This window comes from Crocodylus porosus, unplaced genomic scaffold (genome assembly GCF_001723895.1).
Source record: "Crocodylus porosus isolate Cpor-Errol unplaced genomic scaffold, CroPor_comp1, whole genome shotgun sequence".
Lineage (NCBI taxonomy): Eukaryota > Metazoa > Chordata > Crocodylia > Crocodylidae > Crocodylus > Crocodylus porosus.
In genome coordinates, this window is record NW_017728931.1 from 124500286 (window position 1) to 124519403 (window position 19118).

The 19118-nt window shown below is 41.7% G+C and overlaps 1 protein-coding gene across 5 annotated transcripts in view; it reads left to right on the forward strand.

Moving 5' to 3' along the window:
- The window catches only part of PTPN12 (protein tyrosine phosphatase, non-receptor type 12), a 124327-nt gene that overhangs the window by 65560 nt on the left and 39649 nt on the right, over positions 1-19118 (forward strand). For all 5 annotated transcript variants that reach the window (XM_019543616.1, XM_019543613.1, XM_019543612.1 and 2 more), the window contains exons 7-11: positions 8594-8653; positions 12792-12934; positions 17593-17659; positions 18344-18421; positions 18523-18621. In XM_019543616.1, the coding sequence (XP_019399161.1) occupies positions 8594-8653; positions 12792-12934; positions 17593-17659; positions 18344-18421; positions 18523-18621 (447 nt within the window). The remainder of the gene's footprint in view (positions 1-8593; positions 8654-12791; positions 12935-17592; positions 17660-18343; positions 18422-18522; positions 18622-19118) is intronic.

Sequence of the window (19118 nt, forward strand, 5' to 3'; positions counted from 1 at the left end):
GCCCTAGTTTGTCCTGTAGGGGTCCTATGCTACCCTGCACCTTCTTTTTACTCCCAATATACTTGAAGACAGACTTTTTATTGTCTTTATTTTTTGTTGCCAGCCTAAATTCCATTTCTGCTTTGGGCTTTCTAACCACTTCCCTGTTAGTGCAGGCCAAGTAGGTATAGTCTGCTTTGGTAGCTACCCTCTGCTTCCACAGTCTTGAGTTCTTAAATGACTTAGTTTGTGTTTCTTTTTAAAGCAATAGTCAACAATACTTTACAGGTAATGGGCCAAGGCAGCCCAGCTTGGTTCTGAGGTGAGCTGGTATTTCTAACCTAGTTGCTACCATCACCATTCCTCCTTATTCCCTGGCTGCAATGTGGGCAAAGCATTTTTCCAATTACTTTCAGCAGTCCCTTGTGTTCAGGATTGTTGTCTTATTTCTGGGTTCAAAGATGGTTGATGAGGCCAGGACAGGATCAACAGGCTCTGTTGCAACTGGGGCATGTGTTTCCATGCAGGGTGGGTGGCTCTGGTTTCTTGATTAGGTCCATGACATGCTGTTTTTGTTGCTCCCGCTTTTCTGTCTCATGCTATCATCGTAAGGTTTCAGAGTACCAAGATCCTTGCAGCAGACTCTTCCTCCATTTTTGGGATGGTCCTGAATGATAGTCTCCCATGAGTTGATGCTGGTGTTGCATTTCTTCAAGTTCTTCAGGACATCCTTGAAGCACTTTCTCTATCCTCCTCTTGAGCATATACCTTGACTGAACCGTGAGAATAAAACTTGCTTTGGGAATCTGGAGCTGGACTTCCAGATGACATGGCTAGCTCAGCAAAATTGATGTCAGATGATCATTGCCTTGATGGTTGTGGTATTTGCTTGCTAAAGGACACTAATGTTGGTGAGTCTGTCTGTCTTTCCACTTGATTCAAAGGATCTTCTGTAGGCATCATTGATGGTACATCTACGATGACGTGTGTCTCCTGTATGTTGCCCATGTCTCAGTTTTGTACAGTAAGATGGGGATCACAACTGCTTGATAAACCATGAGCTTGGTTTGATTTTTGGGATCTTTGAACACCCATTTCCTCAGGTGTCTGAAGAATGCACTTGCAATTTGAGACGGTGTTAGATTTCTTTATAGATGTCAGCCGTCTGCAAGAGATGGTATCTGAGGTGAATGAAACAACCGTTATTCTCTAGAGTCTTGCTTTGAATCTGAACTACTGGAGCTGGGGACTGTTCCTTAAGAGCTGCTTGTTGGAAGACCTTAGTCTTCTCAATGTTATGCATCAGTCCCATTTTCTTGTATGCCTTGGTAGGGACATTGACAATTCCCTGAAGGTCTGCTTCCAAGTGATCACAGACTACAGCATCATTGGTGTGCTGGAGCTCAGTGATTGAGGTGGGGTGGTCTTAGTTTTGGCTTGGAGTCAGCTGAGATTAAGCAGCTTACCATTTGGTAGTTTAGCTCTATTCCAGCTGGAAGCTTGTTGGTCAAATGTAGCATTGTGGTAAAGAATATCGAAAAGAGAGTTGGAGGGATGATGCAGCTTTGCTTAACTCCTGTCTTAACCTCGAAGGGATCTGAGATAGATTCATTATTGAGAACCACCACTTGCATACTGTCATGGAGCAGGCAAAGAATGGTGGTGATTTTCAGTGGGCATCTGGACTTCAGAAGGATCTTCTACAGTGCTTCTTGGTTGACAGAGTTGAAGGCTTTTGTAAGGTCAGAGAAATCAGGGTAGAGAGTTATGTTGTTCCTGGCATTTTTCCTGGAGCTGGCAAGTTGTGAAGATCATGTCAGTTTTGCCTTTTGCTGCCCTAAACCCACACTGAGACTCCAGGAGGAGTTCTTCAGCAAGTGGAAGGAGATGGTCCAGGAGGGTTCCCATAATGCTTTCCTGTGGTAGACAGCAAAGTGATCCTTCTATAGTTTCCACAGTCGAACTTATCTCTTTTCTTGAAGATTGTCACGGTTATGGTGTCCCTGAGGCCATCTGGGATTTCCTCATCATGCTGAATCCTTAAGATGAGGGGATGGAGCTGCACTGTGAGCTTCTCCCTTCCCCTCCATGCCCCTCACCTCCCAACTTGAAGATTTTGGTGGGGATTTTATGAGTTCCAAATGCCTTGTCATTTTTCATCTGCTTGATGGCTTTCCTCACCTTATAAACGGCTGGAGGAATTCTGAGATCATCTCTCACTTGGTGTTGCGGGATGGAGTTGAGAACACTCTTGTCAACAACAGTCTCGATTTGAGAAAATCTTCAAGATGCTCCTGCCGATGGGCATTGATGGCTCCACTTTGCTTGATCAGTTCTCCTCTGTCGTTGAGTTTCTAGGGGGCTGGTCCAAGAGTACTTGGATCATAGGTGGATTTGGTGGCACTGAAAAACTCCCACACATCGTGGATGTCAGTGAGATGTTGAATCTCTTTCACCTTCTCACCATCTGTTCTTTTAATGTGTGTCCTCCTTTGGACCTCTGGCTTGGCTTGTTGATATTCAGTTTCTTTTGCTTGGTGGTGGTGTTCTGCCAAGCACACGGGGCCTTGAATTTGAGGTCATTCAAATCCTGGATCTCCTGGACATTCTCATCAAACCATTTTTGATGTTTTCTAGTAAAGAAACATCAAGTGTCTTTTCATAAGTGCCAAGATTGGTGGATTTGAAGGTACCCCAAGCACTATTGACATTGTTGATGAGAATTCACCAGTTTTTGTAGTGGCACTGGTAGAAGAGGGTTCGCTTGATTGGATTCTTGAGTCCTTTGGTGTTTATCTTCCGTCGGGGTTGCTTCTGTTGTAGCTGTCATTTGAGATCCAGTTTTGAGTGAGAAAACCAAGCGGATGAGTTGGTAATCAGTTCAGCAGTCATCATAGAATCACAGAAAATTAGAGTTGGAAGGGACCTCCGGAGGTCATGTAGTCCAACCTCCTACTCAAAGAAAGAGCATCACCAACAAGATCATCCCAGCCCAAGCTTTGTCGAGCTGGGGCTTAAAAACCTCCAAGGATAGAGATTCTACCACCTCTCTGGGTAACCTTTTCCAGTGTTTTCCTGTCCGCCTAGTGAGAACATTCTTCCTAATATCTAACCTAAACTTTCCTTGCTGCAGCTTGAGACCATTGCTCCTTATTCTGTCATCTGCCACCACTGAGAAAACAGTCCAGCTCCATCCTCTTTGGAACCCCCCCCCCTTCAGGTAGTTCAAGGCTGTTATTAAATCCCCTCTGTTTCTTCTCTAAACTAAATAAATCCGTGTGATAGGGGGCGTGCCCAGGGCTGCATTTTGAGTCAGCCTGGCCACCTGTCTCTGTGGGGCTGTCTGCCCAGCCTCACCTACCATGACTTAACTCTCCCCATAATTGGTGGAAAGTGTGGGAGATTACCCATTACATGTCCCAATGTCAGGGGGTTCCATTCACCACTCTGAACCTCCCCTACACAGTGGCATATGCCTCGCAGATGGCATCGCAGTTCTTAACATCTCTTGCCCCCACTGGGCCCTGTAATGCTCTAGTCTGGACCCCAACTAGATCCCTTCCCATCAGGCAGCCTGCTCTGCCATAATTCTGGGATGCCAAGTTCCCTGCACTCTTCTCGCTTTCAGGCGTGCCTCGTCCCCCCTGGGCTTTTGGCCACACAGGCTCTGGCTTCGCCTCCAAGGCCAGTTAGAACCCCAGGCCCTCTGGCTCTGGGCGTTCCTCGCGGTGGGCCCCTGGCCCTCTTGACCCTTCTGGTCCTGGCCCAAGCATTGACCAGTTGAGGGTGCCTCAAGTCAGGCTTTTGAGCAACTAGCCCACGCTCTCTAACATGGGTCTGCCTTCTCGGGCCCTACTATGGGGTTACCCACCCTGGTTGTGGGGGCTGGGGTTTTAAGGTGCCCCGACCCACCTTTCACTAGGGTGGTTCACAGTCCTGGGATTTGAGTGGGGCTTCCATGCTACCAGCAGCCCCACCAGGCCTCCCTGCCCTGGCAGTGTGCAGTTTTTAGGTCATGCCCAGCACCAAGTGCCCCCTCCCCTTACCTGCCAGATGTTTCATACAGCAGTTGAACCAAGTTGAGTCTGCTTGGTTGCCAGCAGCAAACTGTTGTGTTTATATAGGTGGCCTGTGTTTTAAAATGGTTGCTGCAATCAGGCACCTGTTGGCTGCCTGACTCAGCCCTTAAAGTGGCAGGCACTACAAGTGCACTGCCACAGCCCAGTTCCCTCAGTCTTTCCTCATAAGTCATGTTCCCCAGCCCCCTCACCATTTTTGTTGCCCTTGACTTGACTCTCTCCAATTTGTCCACATGCTTTTTGTAGTGGGGGGTCTGAAACTGAATGTGGTACTCCAGGTGTGGCCTCACCAGTGCTGAATAGACGGGAATAATCACTTTCCTTGACCTACTGGCAACACTCCTACCAATGTAGCCCAGTATGCCGGTAGCTTTCTTGGCAACAAGGGCACATTGCTGGCTCATTCAGCTTATTGTCCACTGTAACCCACAGGTCCTCTTCTGCAGAGCTGCTGCCCAGATGGTCAGCCCTCAGTCTGTACTGGTACATGGGATTGTTTCATCCTAAGTGCAGGACTTTGCACTTGTCCTTACTGAATCTCATGAGATTTCTTTTGGGCCAGTCCTCCAATTTGTCTAGGTCACTCTGAATCCTAGCCCTACCCTCCAGCATATGTACTACTCCCTGCAGCTTGGTGTCATCTGCAGACTTGCTGAGAGTGCACTCTATGCCATCTTCCAGATTGTTGATGAAGACACTGAACAAAACTGGCCCCAGGACTGACCCCTGGGGCACTCCACTTAATACTGGCTGCCAGCTAGACATCGAGCCGTTGATTACTACTTTCTGTGCCTGATGCTTCAGCCAGTTTTCTATCCACCTTACAGTCCGTTCATCCAGCCTGTACTTCCTTAGCTTTCCTGCGAGAATGTTGTGGGAGACCATATCAAAAGCCTTGCTAAAATCAAGGTATATCACATCTACTGGTCTTCCCACATCCACAGAGCCAGTTACCTTGTCATAGAAGGCAATCAGATGAAGGTTGGTCAGGCATGGCTTGCCCTTGGTCAGTCCATGCTGACTGTTCCTAATCACCTGCTCCAGTGTAGGAGTAATGGATTCCATGAGGATCTGCTCCATAATTTCTCTAGGGACTGGTCTGTAGTTCCCTGGATTCTCTTTTTTCCCTTTCTTAAATATGGGCACAAAGTTTGCCCTTTTCCAGTCATCTGGGACCTCTTCTGATTGCCATGAGTCTTCAAAGATGATGGCCTTTGGCTTTGCAATGTCATCAGCCAAGTCCTTCAGTACCCTTGGGTGCACCCCATCAGGCCCCATGGACTTGTATATGTCCAGGTTTTTTTTAATAGTCCTTAACTTATTCTTTCACCACTGTTGGCTGCTTACCTTCTCCCCAAACTGTGCTGCCCGGTGCAGTAGTTTGGGAGCTGACCTTGCCTGTGAAGACTGAGGCAAAAAAGGCATCTGCATTCTCCGTCACAAAGGTTGCCTCCCCCATTCAGTAAGGGACCCACACTTTCCCTAATACTCCTCTTGCTACCAACATACTTGTAGAAACTGTTCTTGTTACCCTTCACGTCCCTTGCTAGCTGCAAAACCTGTTGCACTTTGGCCTTCCTGACTTCATCTGTACATGCTCAAGCAATATTCTTATACTTCTGTTATGCTCCTCCCTATTCATTTGTCCAAGTTTCCACTTTTTATAAGCTTCCTTTTTGTGACTTGTCAAAGTCTGCTTTTATGAAGTCCAGGGTCCTTACTCTTGCTGCTCTCCATCCTTCCTTCCCTTAGGATCCTGAACTCAATCATCTCACGGTCACTGCTGCCCAAGTTGCCATCCACTACTCCATTCCCACCAATTCTTCCCTGTTTGTGAGAAGCATGTCAAGAGTGTGGCCCCTAGTTGGCCACTCCAGAATTTGCACTAGGAAGTTGTTCCCAACATTGTCCAAAAACTTCCTGGATTGCCGGCGCACTGCTGTATTGTCCTCCCAGCAGATGTTATGGTGACTGAAGTCCCTCATGAGAATCAGGGATTCAGATTGGGAAACTTCTGCTAGCTGTTTTAAAGAAAGCCTCATTTGCTTCATTGTCCTAGCTTCGTGGTTTATAGCAGACATCTACCATGACATCACCCTTATTTCTCTCCCCTGTAACCTTAACCCAGAGACTCAACAGCCTATCTCCGTCTTCATACTGGAGTTCTGAATAATCATACTGCTCTTTTACATAAAATGCAGCTCCTTCTCTTCTTCCCTGCCTGTGCATCCTGAACAGTTTGTATCCATCCATGACTGTGCTCCAGTCATGTGAGCTCCCACCAAGTTTCTGTTATTCCTGTCACATCATAATTTTGTGGCTGTGCAAGGACTTCCAATTCTTCCTACTTGTATCCATGCATTTGTGTACAGGCACCTGAGGTAGGTAGTCGATTGCCCTGATTTCTCAGGAATAAGAGCACCTCTCCTACTGCCCCCTCCTGCTTGCTTTTCCTCCAGGTCTCTTCCCCACTTACCTCAGGGTTTTGTTCTCCATCCCCTGGCAAACCAAGTTTAAAGCCCTCCTCACTAGGTTAGTGAGCTGGTCTGCAAAGATGCTCTTCCCTCTTCATCAGATGAATCCCATCTCCTTCCCATCAATCCTTTTTGTCCTGTCTCCTATAAAATAGTCCAGACCTTCAATTGGTACACTTCTACAGGAGTTAAAGGAGCTATGCTATTTATACCAACTAAAAACGTCTCCTGTAAAATAGCTTAGCTCCTAGCATAGGTGATGTGAGCCTTTTAGTGACTCTGGACACAAACAATGACATAGTCTGTCAGGTGCTAATGCTTAGGTCACAGGTGTTGCCATGATGCTTTGTGCCTGTTTTTCTGATGGAAGAGAGAACAGGTGATGGTGAGTCTGTTTTGTGCATTTGGTCAGGAAGTGGGTGTGGGTGCTGTTGGAGTTGCTGTCTGGCTGGTGCTCTTTCTGGAGTTCCTAGGCATACTGACTGATCTTCCAAGAAGGGCAGGTACAGCAGCACAAGAGTCTGAAGTGTCATAGAATCATAGAGAAGTAGGGCTGGAAGGGACTTCCAGAAGTCTTCTAGTTCATCCCCCTGCATGAGGTAGGATCATCCCTCTTTAAACTATCCTGTACAAACTGTAATCTTAAACTCTACATAAGACTACTGTTAACTCTGACACAACACAGGCCTAACACCCTAACCTGCTACGGGTAAAGACAATGTCTTGGCAACCATGGCAACCAATGTCTTGCTTCTGTGAAATGTCAATATATGCTGAAAAAATCCTGGGTAGAGGGTTATGCCTTCTGCTAAATAGGAAAGCAAAACCCCACACAGTTCATACCAATCTGACCATGGTGTAAAATTCCTTCCTTACCCCAAATATGACAGTCAGTTTGACCCTCAGTGCAAGACCAAGATCCTTTAGCAGTGAGCCTTCAGCTTTGGTCCCATCAGGAGCAATGGCACACCCCAATCAAAGTCCCCAGTTTGGGCTGGAGCCAACACCCAGTGCCTCTCAGGAAGGCTTAAAAACACCCTGATACATGTAGCAGAAAGAGGAGTGGCTGGATGGCGACAGTAAGCAAAGCCCAGAAGCATGGGAAATACCCATAGTAGAACACAGGAATAGTTACGCCTACATCATCCCCAACCAGTGGCTGTCCAACCTCTTCCTGAATACTTTCAGTGATGGAGAGTCCACAGTTTCCTTAGGCAATCAATTCCACAGCCACACGTGTTTTAACAGTAAAGAAGTTTTTTTTCTGAATATCCAATCTAAACCTACTTTGCTGCAACCTCAGTTCATTGGTCTGCTGTGTCCTCTGCAGTGAGAGGGGGGAAAAATGCTTTCCTTTTTCTTTATGGCAGCCCTTCAGGTATTTGAAGATTACTATCATGTTCTCTCTTAAGCGTCTTTTCTGCAAGGTGATCATACCTAGCTCCTTCAGCCTCCCATATGACTTGCTTTCCAAGCCCTTTATCATCTTTATTGGTTGCCTCTGGACCTTCTCTAACTTCTCCACATCCTTTTTAAAATGTGGAGCCTAGAACTGCACATAGTACTCCAGATGAAGCATAATCAGTACGGAGTAAAGGCAACATCACCTCTTGTGTCTTGCACATAATGCTTCTATTGATGCAGCTCAAAAATGCATTTACCTTTTGCAGTAGATATTTATAGGGAACCGTCTCTGCTTCAGACACTTAAGTGAACCCATGGTGCCTTGGAGACCTTTGAAATGCTACAATTGAAGAAATGGTGGGATTAATGACAGCTTAGTTTTATGGGGAATGTTTCCTGTAAAATAGCCTACATGGAAAGATGCTAGTTTTATATTTTTAATCTCTTAAAATATTAAAACAAGTTTATTAACATGTCCTGTTTTATATTACATATATGTATCAATGCTTTGTTTTTTTAAAGAAAAAAAATCTTAAAGTTACCAAAACCTGAATTTCTATTCTCATGACACTAGAGAATAAATCTGGAATTTTGCTTATTTTTAATTTGCTGTTCATTTAAGTTCCTATCCATTTACAGATGTTTCCTCTTATTTAGGAATCTGAACAAGCAAGAACAGACTACTTCATTAGAACGCTATTACTTGAATTTCAAAATGTAAGTATTTAAAAAAGTAGGCTTCCATTCCCAGAAAAGTTAATCATATAGATTACTTCTGTTAGGTATGGTCTTCGACGGTAAATCATAGAAAAATCTTATGAAAAAATTAAGTCATATTAAAAGTCTACATATGTTACCAAATGTGACAAAATTGGAACTAGTTTACTGTATAAGAGAGAAACAAAGAAATGAAATAAGCCCCTTTTAACTATTTGGTTCATCTTTGAGGTGATGGCCTTTATTAACTCAATCCATGAGAGTTTTCAGTTGCACGTTAACAATATGTAGGACCAGACTTTTAATTGGTACACTTCTACAAGAGTTAATGGAGCTATGCTATTTGTACCAACTCAAAATCTGATCGGCAAAATTGAGACTGGTAAAATAAACTTTTAAGTCCACTCAGTCTTCTAAATTCCTTTCTAAAATTGTGTTTGACTGTGCCTTTGACTTTTTGATTTGCCTGGGACTTACCTGACATCCCACCTCACTGATTTGTTTATTATCATGAGGAAATGGGTACTGATACTTGAATTTTTTTATGCCCAGCTATAATTGGTGTGTGTTTTAATGTAGAAATGATCGCGTCCTTCTGTATTCTTCAGTTTAGCATCATAGATATAACTTCTATACAGGCTTCAGTAATTCACTGACAAGAACTATCTTTTGTCACAGTTGTTAGATACTGATAGATACCTATTTTTGTTCTTGTTTTTTGTCACTTGAAGCCTGTGAGGGTTTGATATATGTAAAGAATAAGACAAAAGTATTCTGTGCTTAAAGGAATCATTTTCTGCTTTCAGAATTACTAATAGTCTTATTAGTAAAATCTGTTCCTTTAAACTGTGTTTCAGTGGTTAGAATATGAACTTTACAAGTGGTCTGGTGTTTAAGATATTTAGGATGGATGTTCTTAGATAGTGATTTGTCATTTGCTTTGGAAATCATTAATATCACTTAATTATAATCACTTTCAGAAGCAAAATTGTTGAGCAAAATCACATGACACTAATTTCTGTAAAATATTAGTCACAGAGCTAGTCTGAGGATTCTGTAGTTGAGCTCTCAAGTAATTCTTTGACAAAGGGTTAAAAGCTCTCTATTTCTTCAATGGAATAAAAGCATTCTATATTTTGAAATAACTGTCACAAATGCATGATGTGATATCTTCCTGCAGATGTATACTTAGCTCTTAATGACCCCTGGTATATGGCATGAGTTTCTTAATCGTGCCATAAATTACATGTCCTGTGTTGGCCAAAAGATGGTGCCATAAAATGGTAAACTAGCCACAAATAGGTTATAATGTGGAACCTTGGGATTGGGTAAGGGTAGCTCTGAGTCCCAAGCAGACTCACACTGCCCATGCCTTATTCCAACACTCATTTGAGCCTTGGGATCAGGGCTGGGGCAGTCCTGGAGTCTAGGGCAAAGCTATCCCATGCCGAGTCTATAGGATCAGGCTGGGGTTATCCCTGCAGTGGTGCATTTGGAATCTGTGGAATTTTATGCCTCATCCTAAACATTGAGTTCTTTCATTCACATGTGACAAGGCAGTATGTGTAACGTTTGGGATGGGATATAAAATTCACCAGTTCCTTGTTGCAGATTAATGTCTGCCAGAGGCTAAACAGAGCGAACAGTATCTCAAAATAAATTGAAGAGGGCAAGTAACTCTTGTGCAAGTGACCTACTCATAATTTGTATATCATAAATATTAAGCATTAGCCATTAACAATATTGGTAGGGTTCCTGTAAAACAGGTGAGCATTTGGCTTTATGTCTAGTGTTTATCTATGATTGTTAAAAGCTACAGTCTCAGTTGTTAAATGCTGCAGATTTAATGTTCCATAAATATCAGACCCCCAAAGTTTATACTAATTGTAATTCAGGAAACAACTTGCACAGAACAGAAGTGTATAGATTTGGATTAGTTTATTTGCTGTATTTTACTATGCCTTCTAATTTGACTTAATGATATAAACAGATTACATTTCCTCAAACATTAATGATAAGCCTTGACTTGGGTAAGGCTTTTGATGCCATCTCCCACAGCATTCTTGCAAGCAAGCTAAGGAAGTATGGGCTGGATGAATAAACTGTAAGGTGGATAGAAAGCTAGCTGGATTGTCAGGCTCAATGGGTAGTAATCAATGGCTCAATGTCTAGCTGGCAGCATGAAGCAGAGTGCCCCAGGGGTCAGTCCTGGGGCTGGTTTTGTTCAATGTCTTCATTAATGATACTTGATACTTCCCTCCTCGTTTGACATTGAGCTGTTGAATTTTTAAACCTGCCTTGCTTAGCTTGCTTACCTGAATATTGTGGGAGACAACATCAAAAGTCATGCTTAAGTCAAAGTATATTGCATCAATTGCTTTGTCCCCATACACCTTATCATAGAAGAAAATCGTGACTTGCTTTTGACAAATCCATGTTGGTTGTTGCACAGCTTTTGTTATTATGTAGCTGCTTAAAATTGTTTGATATGCTGTAGTATTTTTCCAAACATCCAAGTTAGGAAATTACAAATAGTCTAAGTCCTCCTGGCTTCCCCTCCCTTCCTCTTTATTTATTTTTAAGGTGGGTACTGTATTGGCCCTTTTCTTCTCTCCTAAGACCACATCTGCCCTCCATGAGTTTTAAAGATAATACCTGCGTCTCTGTAATCAATTCTAGCTAATTCTTTGACTCTTATTGGGCTCTTCTGATCTGAAAATATCTAGCTTAGTTAATAACTCCCAACCTGTTCTTTCCCTACTTTTGCCTCAGTATCTAGCCCCTCCCCCAAATTCTTATTGCTAATACTGCCTGTTTGATGGTAAACCGTAAAATTAAAATAGAAAGGAAAAATACATTAAACGTGTCAGCCTTCTATGCACTATTCATTAGTAGCTGCGTCTCTACATTCAGCAAGGCACTTATTCTCCTTGGTTTTCTTCTTTATGCTAATATATTTATAGAATTATTTGTTGCCTTGTTCTTTGTGAGCTGTATCCCAGTTAGTACCTGGCTAATTTTATTTTTTTTTTATTCTTAGTCATATGGCCAAGTTCCCTTTTATTTTATAAGAATCCTTTTTTTCCCCAGTTTCAATAACTGGAGAGCTTCTGGTTGGCAAATCAGGTATCTGCATATACTTTCTAGCCTTTCTTTGTATTGGAATAATATGATCCGATGTCCTAATATAGCTTCTTTATAAGGAACAACCGATTTTCTTAGATTCCTTTTTCCCCTTAGATCCCCTCATGGGATCCTGCCCACCAGTTCTTTGCACTTGTTAGTCTTTTTCTAAAGGTCAGTATGCATTATTTTGCTTCCCTCCTTTCTTGTTTTAGGATTCTGAACTGTTAATTTAACTGAACTGTTTCAGTTAGTATCCTATAGGAAACTTGTCTGTATAAAAGACAAACCTACTAACAAATAAGCCTTCTGCACTGCGTTTATCTTGGCAAAAAAACCAAATATTAAGTATTTATAGTTTGAACTTGCCTTCCACAGAAGGAGTTGGTCTATCTAGATTGAAATATTGAGGTACTAGCCAGGTGCCTTGAGTACCTTGAAACTTGTACTTGATCTGTAATTCCCAACACTTACTATTTTGACAAGCTTTAAAATACTTTTCTGTTAAAGGGGGGGGACAGCAAAACACTAAACTTCAATATTGGAGAAACATCCATAATCCCAAGAAGCATTGCTGGAGCATTCCTTTACATATCTATAATTGCAGCACATGTAGATGCAAGCAATGTAGCTTTAATCCAGCTATTTTAGATAATAATAGAGAAGAAATACTTTGATATTTTGAGGTTAGGGAGATTATATATGTTTAATAGACTGAAACTTTGGAGACCATGCTTTGTTATATGAAATATTGAAGAACTTGATTTATCTTAAAAGCACCAGTGCTAAGTCACTCACTCATCCACTGCTACTCTTGGCTGCACATCAGCAACCCTCCAAAATATTTCCATGAATTTCCATTCTGACTCCTCCCAAATTGGAGCAGTGCCTGTTGTCTTCACAGTGGAATTCTTTGATCTGGAAATTTAATCATGCTGAAAATGAAGACTTAAAAAATATTAGACATTATACAAAATACCCAGATGTGGATTTTGCTTTTTTTTCCTCCCATTAGGAAACTCGTAGTGTATATCAGTTTCACTATGTGAACTGGCCTGACCATGATGTTCCTTCATCTTTTGATTCTATCCTGGACATGATCAGCTTAATGAGAGAGTACCAGGAGCATGAAGATGTACCCATCTGTATACACTGCAGGTACCAGTATATTTACTTAAACTATTAAAAGCTGTGTATTTGGTTTAAAAAAGTAATATTTTGATTAAATTCTAAAAACCTAATTTTTAAAAAGAATCTATAGGATCTATGTTATCAGGTAAGGCATATACTTCAAAGTATGGCCAGGGCCACTGATACCCTCATAGTCTTAAAATGACAGTCCATGCCTTTCTTTTCTCTGCTTCAAGTGAAGAATAACGTAGCGAGGAAGCAATTTTTAAGCAGAGTTTAGTTGGGGGAAACAATTTTCCTGTTTTGCTAGAATCTCCACGATTTCAAAATTAAAGATTTTAAAAAACCCCACTATTGCATATTGGGTTGAAACAGACCTTTTGAAGTCACTAATGAAAAAAACAGGCACAATAGCCAACCTGGTGGCTTTGGCTCTCACTTTGCATGTGGTGGAATAGGTACATGGTTCAAATACTTGTATTTCATTTTAAGGGCCTATCCTGTAATTTCTCCCACTTCCCTGGTAAGTGCTTTACCAGCCAGCCTGTTCACTGTTTGGATTGTGTAAACATTTAGGGCGCTGGGCTGGCAGAAGTGGCATTTATGGCATGATTGCTGTGTTAAGCACTCTAATAACTGTAACATGCTACATGTTCAGCCAGTTTAGGGCATGATAAAATAGCAAACTAGCCACAACGTTCAGTGTTCCACATATGACGCGGACATTTTTGTCTTTGATTTGTATTGCACTTTATACTGAACGTGTGCCATGCGTCCCAGACTGGGGGTTGCTCTGTGTCCCATCCTGCTGCTTATTTGAGTGCTAGGATGTGGCAGATTACCAGGATGGGTCAAAGGCAGCCCATGCCTCCTGGATCTGGCTGACTCCTACTCATTCTTTGGAGGCAGCCCCACGTCCCTGTTATTTTAAATAGGCATTTGATGCATGCAGCTGGAAATGTGGTGTGGGGGCCTGCATATGCATCTTGAAGGTGTCAGCCTGTGCAGCTGGGAATTGATGGTCCAGTCCTCATGTGATGTGTGGCATGGCAGGACACAGTTGTTGGGATTAGGCATACATTTTTTCATTATCTCAGTCACGCACCTATATTAGATGGCGGGCTTAGTTTTGACCAAAAAATCCATTTCAACCTGTGGAGCCTCCCTGTTGAGTTTTGCTGCAAATATTACATTCCCAGAATAAGTTTTGATAAATCAGTGTTTTCTGACTTGAAAAATCCTGGGTGCTTTTGTTTGATAAAATAGACTTCCCTAGGGACAGGAGGCTTGGAGGCTCAGTAAGCTCTATCATATCTAACTCCAGAGAAAAGGGAGTTGGTCTTAGTTTTGTTTCTGGTATGCTCAACAAGACAAAATCTATTTTTATATGAAAGAAGATACAAGTGTTAAAATGTATTATGTGCTAGTTTGCTATATCAATCAGTGTTTCCATGCAAATAAGGTATGACTGGCAGACTGTCATTGCAGTTATCCGTATTACAAGCTTGTGGTTCCAAAGCAAAAATAAACTAATTTTATTAGATAAAGAGTGATGCACAGCTTTAATTTGACATGGATTCTGTCAAGAGCATCAAACTTTGTTTTTACTGAAATGAGTGTTAAAATTACTATGTTTTCTTGCATACATCTCTTCCCCACAAAAAAAAAAGCTGTTGGAAATTAGAATATGCATTATATGCAATAAATATGGCATGAGCAGGTTCTTCTGCTTAGTGACTGAAACCAAGTAAAATCTTCATGGGCTCAGCGAACAAAAAAATTAGGAGTCTTGACTCCCTGGAAGTTATTTACTACAAAGAAAGATCATGCTGTATGCAAGAAAGTATGGTATATTAGTTTGTGTGTGTGTGTGGGGGGGGCATTGTCTTTTAACACCCAGTTTTAATCTTTTCATCTTTTTTAGCCTCCACCAGTTTTTTTCATGCAGATTAACTATTTTGGTTTTAAATGTTAAAAAAAAAATCTGAAGAAGTCTGCACAGTTATGGAAAAATGACAAAGTATAATGTGGTTATATTAAGCATTCATGGGTTATGAATATATAAAAGCATTACAAGACAGCAATTTGCATTGTTAAGCTACTAACTCCTGAATTATATATTCATGTAGATAGTGCATAAAAAGATACACAATGTAAATGTCCCTTTGGCTTATATATTAAACAAGACACTTTCCATTATCAGACTCTAATAAGGTGTATTTCTTTGTCAATGGGAAAACTAGGATACTTCAGAGAGAGGGCAGTTTTTTCTAGATTGCTTTGCTTGGTCTTGGAACAATTACTTTTGAATCTGGGCATAATATTGAAGTGAAACTTTATAATGTAGTTGTCATCTTTTTTTTTTCCTTGAAGACAAATCCTGATGCAGCACTGACTGTTTTGGTGGGGACGAGAAAGGTGGCATAGTTTTGGTCCTAACACGACTTCCCAACTGTGTATGGAAGTTCCTCCCCACCCCCCTCGTTCCCCCCAACAAATGGAAGCTCTCCATTAGAGCAGAGCAGCGCTTTAGGTGCTGTTGCAGAGGCTATAAAAGGAGCATAGGAACTCTGTACTGTAGACTCACACAAGTTAATAGATTTTGAGAACTCTAAAGGGTGCATTAAATATGTACCAGGTTATGATGCTGTTGTAATTAGATCGTTATATCTGGGTGGCTGTTTAACTCTTATATTAGCAAAGAGGCTATTAAAACCTGCAGTAACTGAATCTTGTATCAGGATTGAATGCCTAATTCCAGCACACTGGACTAGGCAGGGGCAGCATCAGGCCCACAGGGCCCAATTTTGGTGGGGGGCTGGAAGGGGGTGGCTCTGGGCTCCCAGGGCCCAATCCCAGCACACAGGCCAGGCTGGGGGGGAGGGCAGTGCTGGGTTTCATGCTTCTAGAAGCATGTTTCTTGCTCTTGTTTTCTCTCAGATATAAATTTTAATCAGGTTTTTATAAGGTGAAAGTGCAAACTATGGATATAATTTAGATCATTTAAATGGAAATTGTCATTTTATAAAATCTACAGTTTTAACAGGTAAATAAATGCTTGAAATAACTTCTAGATATAATCAGCATTAATACAAATATTTGAAATATTACACAGAATAAACTGACATTTTCAAACCTCTAATCTTTGTGAATGTGTACTGACACTAGGGTGATTCCACTTTGAAGAAGTGATGATTGAAAGAATAAATGGATCTTAGCGTATTTAGTCCTAACCACTGATGTTAATGGCAAAGTTCTTACTGCTTTTCAATCTTAAGAGCTTTCTATATCTGTATGAACTCAGAAAATAGGGAGATGTACAGGCACTAGGGACTGATTTACCCTACAGAAACTTTTATTAGTTTTGAAAAGTGTGCAGGAGTCCATATCCCCAGCACTGTGTTTTCAGCTAGCAGTTCAACAGTATCTTTATTTAGAAAAATGAATTTTCTACAGATATATGCCAGTAAACATGGAAGTTTATAATGTCATTTCTGGTAATTTATTCAGAGTAGAGCTACATAGTAAAGCAGTGGTGCTCAGCCTGTTGTCCCCATGGGCCAGATGAGTGGTACTAGGACAGTCCTGGGGTTGGGTTCAGCACCATGCAACAGTCGGGCCCTGAAACCCAGCATTGCCCTCCCCCCCAGCCCAGCCTGTGTGCTGGGATTGGGCCCTGGGAGCCCAGAGCCACCCCCTTCCAGCCCCCCACCAAAATTGGGCCCTGTGGGCCTGATGCTGCCCCTGCCTAGTCCAGTGTGCTGGAATAAGGCATTCAATCCAGTGCACAGGGCCTGGGAGTCCCATTGCTCTGGAAATTTGGCAGTAGAGGAGCAGCAGCACTGCTCCTTTGTCATCACATTTCCAGACCCAGGGGGGAGCCCCATGGGCTGGATGACACTGTGCCACAGGTCAGGTATGAGTACCCCATGGTCCAGATGAGTGGCATACTGCCAGTCTGTGTGTCAGATTGGACCCTGCACCTGCCAGGATCCAGCCCCATGTGGCTTTGGCTCGCCCCCATGTATTATGTTTGGGGCCTCGCACCACTTCTGTCTGGCTTGTGTGCTGCCCCTGCTCAATCCTGCAAGCTGGGATTGGGTTCTGGTGTTCTGCGATTCCTCTGTCTGGTCCCATGTGTCCAGATCAGGGCCCTACACTGCCTTTGCTTGGCTTCAAATGCTGGGATTGGTCCCACACTGCTTCTGCTCAGTCCCATAATGACGCACACTAAGGTCTGGATCTGACCTATGGGCCAGGGGTTGAGCACTCATGTCCTATAGTGTTGTTTAAACAATCGCACTAAGACTGCATTTTTTTTCATTACATAGATTATTTTATAATGTTTGAATTTCTGACCAATTTCATATCAGTCTTTGTAGTTTATAGAATATGTAAACCTTTCTTGTCAGGCATTATAAAAAAAACATTTCCTCTTAATCATTAGAATTTCACTTACGGAATCTTTAAAATACTTGCCTTAAAATAATTTTGTTCTTGACCTTGCAAATCAGTTGGATTATGTTGTTGTTAAATGTTGGTTTGGAAGTTGGGGTGGAAGAGGTATTTCAGAATTCCACCCTCTGAAAATAGGTGAAAATGTCACTTCTTAATTCTGTAAATGTGAAATTTAGAACTGACAAATTGTGGAAAAGACTAACTTGCACAACTGTTTATGTCCATAGTGCTGGGTGTGGAAGAACAGGAGCCATCTGTGCCATAGATTATACGTGGAATTTGCTAAAAGCTGGGGTAAGGAGGACCTATGGGAATATGACATATTATAGAACTGGGTTGTTTTATATCAGTGCATTAAACTTTCAAAATACATAGGAAAAACTGGCATCAAACGTTCAACTTGCAAAAGCATTGCAAAATTAGGCTATAGGTTACATAATAGATGTACTTCAACATGCAAACAAAGATGAAACCCATTTCTGTTTTTGGTAATATATATTTGTGAATACTGTTTTGAAGTACTGATTAATTAAAAACTGATCAGTTAGGATTTTTTTTGTAATGAATATACTTGCTCATTCTTTAGCAGTTCCTTAGTAGAATTTTCTTGGACCCCATACTTGAAATTTCAAAGTTCTGGTCTCCAACTCTGTTTGGAGAGTTCTAAGAAATAAACATGCAGATGTTATCACACTTTTGAAAGTGTGGCAGACATTAAGTCTAAAAGTAAGATGGACATGGTAAAAGCAATAATCTCAAATATTTTTGTCTGGTGAACAGAGATGTTTTCAATATCTGTTCAGGAGGAACTGTTACTCTAAACAATTTTAAATAGATCTATTTACATGGAGGAAGCATGAAGGCCCATTGTAGTGAGAACTTTATATTTGGTTCATATCTCTTACATTTCTTTGCCAAGGAGTACCTAAATTGAGTTCTTATTTAGAAAAAAAATGTTAACTTGCATCTGTATTTCAGAAAATACCTGAAGAATTCAATGTATTTAATTTAATACAAGAAATGAGGACGCAAAGGCATTCTGCAGTGCAGACTAAGGTATACTCTTCTGTAGTATGGAATGTACTGTATGATTATGAAGGTTTTGTGGTAGTTTTAAAAGTCTTTGAAAATTAACCTCAGTCTTGTATATACTATAGGAGCAGTATGAACTTGTTCATCGAGCTATAGCACAACTGTTTGAAAAGCAACTGCAAAAATATGAAAGTCATGCAGATTGGAAGATTGTTGATGGAGTGGTAAGAGCTTTTTTTCCCCTTCCGACATGCTGTTTTCAACACATTAATAGTATTTGCCTACACAATTAAGCCTGTGGCACATTCAGTCCTTGATCTTGTTTGTCTCCAATATTTTTGGGTAACAAGGAAGAAACAAAACTTGTTTGTGAGTTTACATAGCCACCTGGGCTTTGTATGTTCATCTCAGTGGAATCAATTAGCCTGTAGTTTGCTCACTCTGGGGAGTTGATTTGTGGAAATGGGGAGCCACCTATCTATGCTTGACATTTGAAGAAATACTAATACTTATCAACTGACATAACTCCAATGGTAGGAACTCTACATATAAGGGATGCAAGGACCATTGTAAAAGCACTAGCCAATTACCCGTCAAGAATGATTGGGGTGGGGTGGGGCTGGGATGGAGTGCCACCACCTAATGCCCCATGCTGCTACTATTCTGTCTCTTTTCCACCATGGCGGCGGAGCCGAGGCCAGCAGCGCCCACCCTCTGGTCC